The 8,582-nt window shown below is 36.6% G+C and overlaps 1 protein-coding gene across 1 annotated transcript; it reads right to left on the bottom strand.

Annotated features, from left to right (window-relative positions):
- Positions 1-1,444: 1,444 nt before the first annotated feature.
- LOC117613450 (TMV resistance protein N-like) lies at positions 1,445-7,468 on the bottom strand. Its single transcript, XM_034342056.1, has 6 exons — positions 7,405-7,468; positions 6,043-6,562; positions 3,959-5,051; positions 3,520-3,795; positions 2,328-3,416; positions 1,445-2,244 (listed from the first exon to the last, which is right to left on the bottom strand). Exons 2-6 carry the CDS (start codon positions 6,534-6,536, stop codon positions 1,723-1,725), a joined length of 3,474 nt encoding a protein of 1,157 aa, XP_034197947.1. The 5' UTR covers positions 6,537-6,562; positions 7,405-7,468; the 3' UTR covers positions 1,445-1,722.
- Positions 7,469-8,582: the final 1,114 nt, after the last annotated feature.

Here is an 8,582-nt window from a genome sequence, read left to right as displayed (position 1 = left end):
AAGAAATAAGTTCAAGAGATCTTAGACAGGTTTGTGATGAAGGAGTGCAATTCAGTTTGTACGCCAACTGAAATTGGTTTGAAACTAGTAAAGAATTCTAGAGAGAAGAAGGTTGATCAAACTCTCTACAGACAGATTGTAGGAAGTCTAATGTACTTGACAGTGACTAGACAAGATATACATCACGCAGTGAGTCTCATTAGCAAATATATGGAGTGTCCGGAAATGCCTCATTTGGGGCAGCAAAAAGAATTTTTCATTACCTGAAGGGTACAATCGATTTTGGAATATTATACAAGAAAAAGCTAAATCAGGTTTGTTTGGCTTCACTGATGGTGACTATGTAGGAGACCCAGATGATAGGAGAAGCACCTCAGGTTATGCATTTATGATGGGAACATGAGCCATTTCATGGTCATCCAAAAAACAATAGATTGTCACTCTGTCAACCACCAAAGCAGAGTTTATTGCATGGTTGAGGAGGATACTTGAAGAATTACGTGGTTTGCAAGACGGTCCAACTCCTGTCTATTGTGATAACAGTTCAGCAATTAAGTTGTCCAAGAATCCAGTTTTACATGGCAAAAGAAAACACATTGATGTTCACTACCATTTCCTACGCGACCTTACAAAGGATGGAACAATTGATCTAATTTACTACATAAGTGAAGATCAAGTAGCTGATATTCTAACCAAGCCTCTCAAATTACCGGTGTTCTCGAAGCCAAGGAGATTGTTAGGAGTCTTCTCTATGAAAGATATTGCTTGAAGACAAAAGCTGTAGTGCATGTTGAAGGTTTCTCTCTAAACTGATTGTTCAAGGAACATTTAGTTTAAGGGAGGGTGTTAAGATTTTATCTAGTTACAGTAGTTGTTTTAATTAAATAAACTGATTATCCTATTCTATAGGAAGTTATGTTGCACGTTGTTATGTTTAACCAAGTCTTTAGGAGTCTCCCAATAGTGGAGCAGTTTGTTAGTAGTGTCAGTAATGGATTAAGTTTATAGGAGTCATGTCCTTGAATTCAGCATAGTCTGGAGATGTAACATTCTATTTAAGTTCAACTTTATCAATATACAATTATGCTTTCTAGCACCTCCTCTCACTTGTGTTTGGATTTTGAGTTTAACTCTACACGACGCACAACAACTGCTCTAACCATAAGCCGCCAAGAGCTCTCAACTCCATACGTACTCTCGCAGCAACAAGGACAATGAAGCACTTGCAAACCCTAGCCGCAAGACTTGAGTTGCACAAAACCCTAACCTAACTTGCAAAGGACTTTTAGTTGATAAAAGGAGTTAGGTCTCTTCCCTATGTTTGATTAGGGTTGAATATGGTGAGTAGGGACGAAAATTATATTTGTTTCACAATTCAATATATCATTTTTGGTCACTCTATATTAGGGTTTAGTAATTCAATAAACAGTTTGGTAGTAGGATGTGCTCAATTAATTTTAAAGTTCATTTAACAGCACTCAAAAACAATTATGTACTAATTAATATACACAAACAGGAGGTGTCAAGTTGATGGAGTAGACTCTGGTCCCTAGCAATTTCGCAAACTGTACAAGGGAGATATCGCAAAGTTTTACAAATTAATAAAGAACTCCTAAACTCCACAAATATCCCTAAATCTGAAATATGAATTATGGACCAACTGCGGGTAGTTACACGGCAAGGGTGAATTTGCTGGTGCAATTACGAGTATGTGAAGAAAATTCATGTTTTCTTCAATCTTTTGAAATGTGGTTCCTCATCAAATCTACGAGTCCCACTGGATCCTTCCCCAACATTGCTGCTGGATTGTGCCACTACTTTGTTGAACTCTTCCACGTCCTTCTCGTAAATCAAACGGGCACCGCACTTCTTGACCCAGATGGGGCCTGAGCTTTCAAATGAAAATGTTGACTGATCACAACTCTTTTGCCACTCTGTACCAAAGCTTATATCACGAGAAACATAGAATAGCCAAAGATGATCCGACACAGGCTGGACATCAGTTAATAATACAGGTGCAGGGTACTCTTTTTTCCCATTGACTTCCAAAACACAAGAGAGCTCCCATCCACTACTGAAAACTTCAAAAACAGCGCAAAGAGCATATCCCATCCACTTGTTATCACACCATTTCGGAGTCACCAGTATGCTTACCGAAGATCCCACTCTTTGACGACTGAACCACCATGGAATTTTACTTCCAGGAATTGCAATTTCAAACCTATCTCCCGGATATGAGGTTCTCTATACAAGAGAAAACATCATGTTAGAGAATGAATGAACAAACAAACGAATGAATGCGAGAGAGAAAGAGAGAGCAAGCGCACCTCAAGATATTTTCGGAGCATAGTCAATGTTTTATTATCATGGCTTTCATTCTTAACCAATCCAAAGCAATTCATCAAATTGAAACATGACGAACTTAATGTATCCAAATTCAATGGATGTTGCAGCCTTTCTAGTGAAGTGCAACAATCGGCAGTCACTTGTAAACTTTTACTTGATGAAAGGACTGGAAGGTATTCAAGACTCTGGCAATCACTCAAATATAAGTTCTCAAGCTGAGAAAGCTTGCTAATGCTTTCAGGAAGGCTAACAAAATCATTTCCACTCAAGTCCAACGAAACCAAAGAAGATAAGCAACCAATATCAGCAAGGATTGTTCCATCCCGAAGATTGTGATCACTTAGATCTAATTCCCTTAAAGAACATAACCCTGACAAAGGAGGCAAGAACTGACTCATAGGTTGAAGACACTTCAATGGCCATCTAAAAGGGAGCAACACATGCCATGGCTGTGGTGATCGCCCTTTTGGTCCACGGAAAATAAATGATTTCAGCTTTTTCAAATGAAAAACGGAAAAGGGCCATTTTTCTATGGCAGTTCCACTTAAATCAAGCTTCTCCAAAGACACTAGTTCCTGAAAGCTTGCAGGCAGTTCTGCCAGTTGTGTGCATCCAGAAGCATTAAGACTTTTAAGAAACTTCAAATTGCCAATGGTACTTGGAAGTTGAGTCAGATTTACACAATCTCTAATATCAAGAACAGAAAGTTTCGTCAGACCTTGAATCGATGAAGGTATATCTTCAATAGCTGTCTCATCTAAAGAAATCTTCCACAAATTTTCCATATGTCCCACAAATTTAGGAATCCTTTTAACATTTGAGCAACCAGAAAGGATTAGAATTTCCAGGCATTCCATTGCAATCTCACCTGGAAGACTCTCAAGACTTTTGCAGTCTTTAAGATTCAAGAAGATTAGCTTTTTGAGAACTCGTATGGATGAGTGGATCTCAACTAGACTTACACATCCCTCAAGATCTAGCCTCTCAAGATTCTGGACCTCTTTGAAATCAGGAGTGCTGGTCAAACTTTTTGAATGACAAAGTCTGATGACTTTCAACTTGTCAAAATCCTGTTAGAGTCACAAGAAATTGATAATAATTAGATTCAGGAGAAGCTTACATTTTACTCTGATAAATACATTATATGTTGCAGTTGTAGACTTGGACTTGTACCTTTATTCCACTCCAAAGCTGTTCAATCTTACTATGACACATGCTGAGTTCAACAAGCTTATCCGGTTTGAAATCTATGGGGAGAGAATCTAAAGGATAACCTTTCCATTCAAGAAATTGTAAGGAGTTAGGAAGACATGCGAGGTCTTTATGAAGGTACACATTATGAAGTTTGAGAAATTTAAGATTAAACATCTTTGAAAAGGCTTCTGGATGGCATTCACACACTTCTGATTCACGATGATCTAGGACAATGCCTTCAACTGCTGATGTCCCCTAATAACCAAGAATAAAGAACAAGTCAATTGCAAAACATCATAAAGGGTAACTGATGTGCACGTTATATGGAAAGTAAGGTAAGTAAACTTAATAGTCTGCTTTATACTCTCTTGATTTTGCTAGATTCATGTGTTACTGATGTATCCATGTAAGCTCTTACCGTATTATTTCTCAAAACATAAAAGATGTCCTTTGAAAGCCACAACCTGCTACGTTCACCAGGTTCTTTTGACTCCCCACGAACAATTGCTTTACCCATTTCTTGTAACAAATTATGCATCCACACCATATTATCTGAAACTGTTAGCAGAGAACACCTAATGAGAACTTTTATAGCATTGTCTACGCTGGAACGAGAGCCGCATAGTCTTTCAACTACTTCATCTTTGTACTTTCCCATAAAGAAGCATGCGATATCAAGGAAAATACTTTTCTCCTCTTCATCTAATCCATCAAAATTTATTTTAAGCCTATCCATAATTTTTCCATCAAAATTATCTTTCAGTTTACCCAATTTACTTCCCCATTCATCTTGATCTGCTTTACGCAAAGATGATCCCCAGAGTTTAAGAGCTAATGGGAGGCCATTGGCATAACTCACAAAACATTTAGACAGAGCTACACAGGGCATATCTGGATAATCTCTTCCAAAGGCTTTCAAGCTAAAAAGTTGAAGAGCGTCTTGGTCATTTAACTTATGCACCTCAAATGTTCTGTCCACACCATGTCTACTTAGCAATCGTTCACTTCTTGCTGTAATAATGACTCTGCTCCCTGGAGCAAACCCATCTTGGTTCCCACATAAGTCTTCTAATTGACTATTATCGTCCACATCATCAAGAACGAGAAGAACTTTTTTGCAAGATAAGAGCCTTTTGATTGTGCCTTTTATATCAAAGGCCCAGTCTTCTATATTTCTTTTCATAAGGCTCTTGCAAAGTTCTCTTTTTAGATTTTTTAGACCATCTGTTTGAGAAATCTTATCTCTAACTCTGTCAAGAAAGCAGCTGCGTTCAAATTTATGAAGAATCCTCGCATAAGTTCTCTCAGCAATGGTTGTCTTACCTATCCCACTCAACCCCCATATCCCTATAAAACGAACATCAACTGATTCAGTGTCTGTATCTAGAAGCCTACGTAGATGCTCCAATGTTGAATCAATTCCAACCAGCTTTTCTTCAGGCTCCGACCATGTAGGACGTACTAAGGTTCGCACCTTGTCAACAATTTCTCTGATGAGCTGTGGTTCATATCTTCAAGAGGAAAAGACAATAATCAAGGTCATGCATGGCTGAACTAATATGAGTAATAAATAGACAAAAAGTGATAAAATACACTTTGCATTTTGTGTTTTTGCCACCACCTCTAGTAGCCGAGTGGTAGCTCTGCCTGCATTTTATAAGAAGTTTTGGATTGGACTCAGGGCTAACCCATTGCATCACAGCCATTCAACCCAAAAACTAAGAACACCTTATTAATGGAACAATAATGCTAAAAAAACACCAACTTTGAGATACCAATGGATACGAAAATTTTTACTTGCTATGAATAAAAAAAGTTCATAGAAGACGCAGAATGAAAACAACTGAATCACTTCAACATCAGTTATCGTCAAAAGTTAGTGTAATAAGTTGTTGTCCATAATATCATTAACTCTGTCAAGAAAGCAGCTGACTTCGAATTAAGAACTCCTCACTGTGGACCTAAAATATGATTAGAAATAGAAAGCTACCCAAAAAAAATTTCAAAACTATTTCCCTCTGTTACGAAAGCATCTGACTTCAAATTAAGAACTCCTCACTGTTACGATGCATATTTTGGATTAAGCCAAAGAAACTTCATCAATACGTGATAAAAATGATTTAAAAAGTGTATAGATAATCAAAGAGCATTGGATAGAGTAAAAATTTCTCTTCCCAATGTTCCCAAGTTCCAATCCTCTTCTGCAGTAATGAAAAACAATGTAGTATATTTTTTAGTTTATCATAAAATAAAATTAGCCTTCCCATATAAATTCTTTTTTATGAATGGGTAATATGAATGTTATCATGAAATATTTTTCTGTACGATTTTCATGCATGAGGTCCAGGCAAATTAAATGTCACTACAAAATTATATCAAATAGAACGGAATTATAAGTCACTTTCCCTCCTACAAAGGTGATATATAAAATATAAATTCACAATTATTATATGTGCTCCAAGGAGAGCTTTTGAGTCGAGGGGAAAAAGAAGTAATGCTAACCTATCCTTTGTAGTCCACCCTTTGATTTTAGCCACTGTCCTTAAAGCATCTCTCCAGCTCTTCACCTTGTTGATGTCATGCTTAAACCTTTCTTCAAGTTTAGTGAAGGCTTGTTCAAAACTCCCTAATTGTTTTCCAACATTGGAGGGTTCCACAGAATAGAAAATTGGTAGAATTGCACCCCTCCCTTCCATGCATTTTAAAATCCTTAAAAGTTCATTGAGGCACCACGTTGAAGAAGCATAATCTTGAGAGATCACAAGAATGGCAAATCTTGACTGTGCAATTGCTGAGAAGACTTCAGAAATTGGTTTTCCTTCTTGAAGTTCTGTTTCATCCAAGAATGTCTCCGTAATTCCTTGATCCAGCAGTTCTTTATGTAAATGGGCTGTAAAGGTCTTGCGTGTTTCACCTCTAAAACTCAGAAAGACGTCATATTTCCATCGAGAAGGTGGAGGAAGAGATGAGCTGTCTCTTTGCGTGCTCGATGCCATTTCAGACTGGTTTATCGTTGTGCCAACTTACAGGAGAATGGAGATAAGATTAATTTCACAAAGCAATCTGCTGGAGAGAGGAGACAGTGCAGGCAATTAAGCAATTTGGTAGAAGATAAATACATTTACCTATTGCTGATCTACTTTTTCATTTTTTCGGTCACTTATTTGAACTCACCTGCAAAATGACTTACTATACTATACAGAGGGATCATAAATTGACCTGTCTAATATTTTATTCAGAGCTGCTCAACCGAGGGACTGAGTTCGAGCGACTGAGAGCTCCAAGTTTGTTACCAGCCATCAAACTTAATCAAACGTCTGATAGTTTTCGACATATAAAATACCCATTTGATGGTTAAGAGCAGTTATCCTGTACCTGAGGTCCTGTGTTTGAATCCCCCCTCTTCCAATATGGCTTGTATCCAGAAAAAACTTAAGAATCAAATTTTTAATCTTTAATGTTATCTTTCCCTGATTTTCCTTCCCCCCTCATCCCCCTCTCAGAAACAGCAGAATTAGACCATTGCCTACAAAGCCTCACCTAATTCACTTGAGGATCCTGGAAACCCTCAATTCCAACAAAAACATCAAATCTGCGACTACAGAGGTATCATAAATGGAGCTGACTAATCTTTTATTTTGCCTCAATATTAACATATATATATATATATATATATATATATATTACAAGTATTCAAAAGTACAACTTTTGTAATTCCCTTCAGCATTTACCAAATTTTTTTAGCCAAACAACATCATCAGCAACAACATGACTAAGAGCAAGAAGATTATATCACAATGGGAAAATACAAAATGTGAAGAAATCATGAGATGGTGTTAGAGAAATTAGTAGTTGGAGCCTGACCTGGGTGTATGTGAACTCGCAGCTGAAGGAGTGAGGAGGAGCTACAGGCTGAAGTTCCACCAGACTGAAGTTCCACCAGAGAAGCAGAGCATGTCTCTTAACACAATTCAGGTCTATGGTGAAGTCAATGGATACGGGACGACTAGTGGGGCCTGGGGCTCGTCTGAATGTTCGATTCGAGACACCAGCAATTACCTTTTATTTTTATTTTAAAACGGACCAGCAATCACCTTTGTCTGATTTAATTTGACTTATTTACAGTCACCAGGACTCCATGGTACAAAAATTGCAAGGGTGGATTAAAAAAAACATATTTTAAAATCCATATAGCGAAGGAATTTACCTTGACATATGAGTATTTTCATTGAAATGTTAAATGTTAAATTTGAATTTGATGGCCTATGTGGCAATTTTACATTTTGGAAAAAAATTAAACTCCACCTGAAATGCCAAATATTATTTTATTTTATTTAAAAAAGCAAATAGGGCTGATGCGTAAAGTTTAAAATAGAATAAATAATAGTGGGGTCTATGACTAAAAATATATTTGACATCAACCTTTCTGATATGTTATTTTTTGCATCTCTTCCAACTTTCAAATTCATGTATGATTTGACTACTCGATTGGAGTAACTTTAACCTTCAATTCTTACCATTTCATGTCCATGTGGCAATTTGACATATTGGTTAGAGATGCTTTAACAAGGGAGATGTCAAATGCAAAAAAGTTAAATTTAAATTTGATGGCTTATGTGGCAATTTGACACTTTAGACAAAAATTTAACTTCATCCGAAATGCCAAATATCATATTATTTTATTATATTTGATACGATTTTTACCATCCACTCAAATAAGGTTAAAATCACATAAAATACTTGCAAGAATACAAGGCTATTGTAGTGTAGATGCTCATGCAAGGTCGTTCTCCTCAAGGACTATTTAGCAATTTATGTAAAAATAATTTCCAATTAACTACCTAAAATTAAACGTTGAGAAAGATGATTATGAAATTGTTTGATACTAAAAACAAATTTTAAACAAAAACAATTACGATTGAAGGAAAGAGTTTTAAGTACCAATTTATAAAAGCACTAGGGTTTCACCATCACATAGCAATCCTATGAATTTTTACCAATTACCTATGATTTGCACATGCCACTTTGAAGGTTAGGTTTTC

The sequence above is a fragment of the Prunus dulcis genome, unplaced genomic scaffold, assembly GCF_902201215.1.
Source record: "Prunus dulcis unplaced genomic scaffold, ALMONDv2, whole genome shotgun sequence".
Lineage (NCBI taxonomy): Eukaryota > Viridiplantae > Streptophyta > Magnoliopsida > Rosales > Rosaceae > Prunus > Prunus dulcis.
This window is presented reverse-complemented; position numbering and strand designations above follow the sequence as displayed.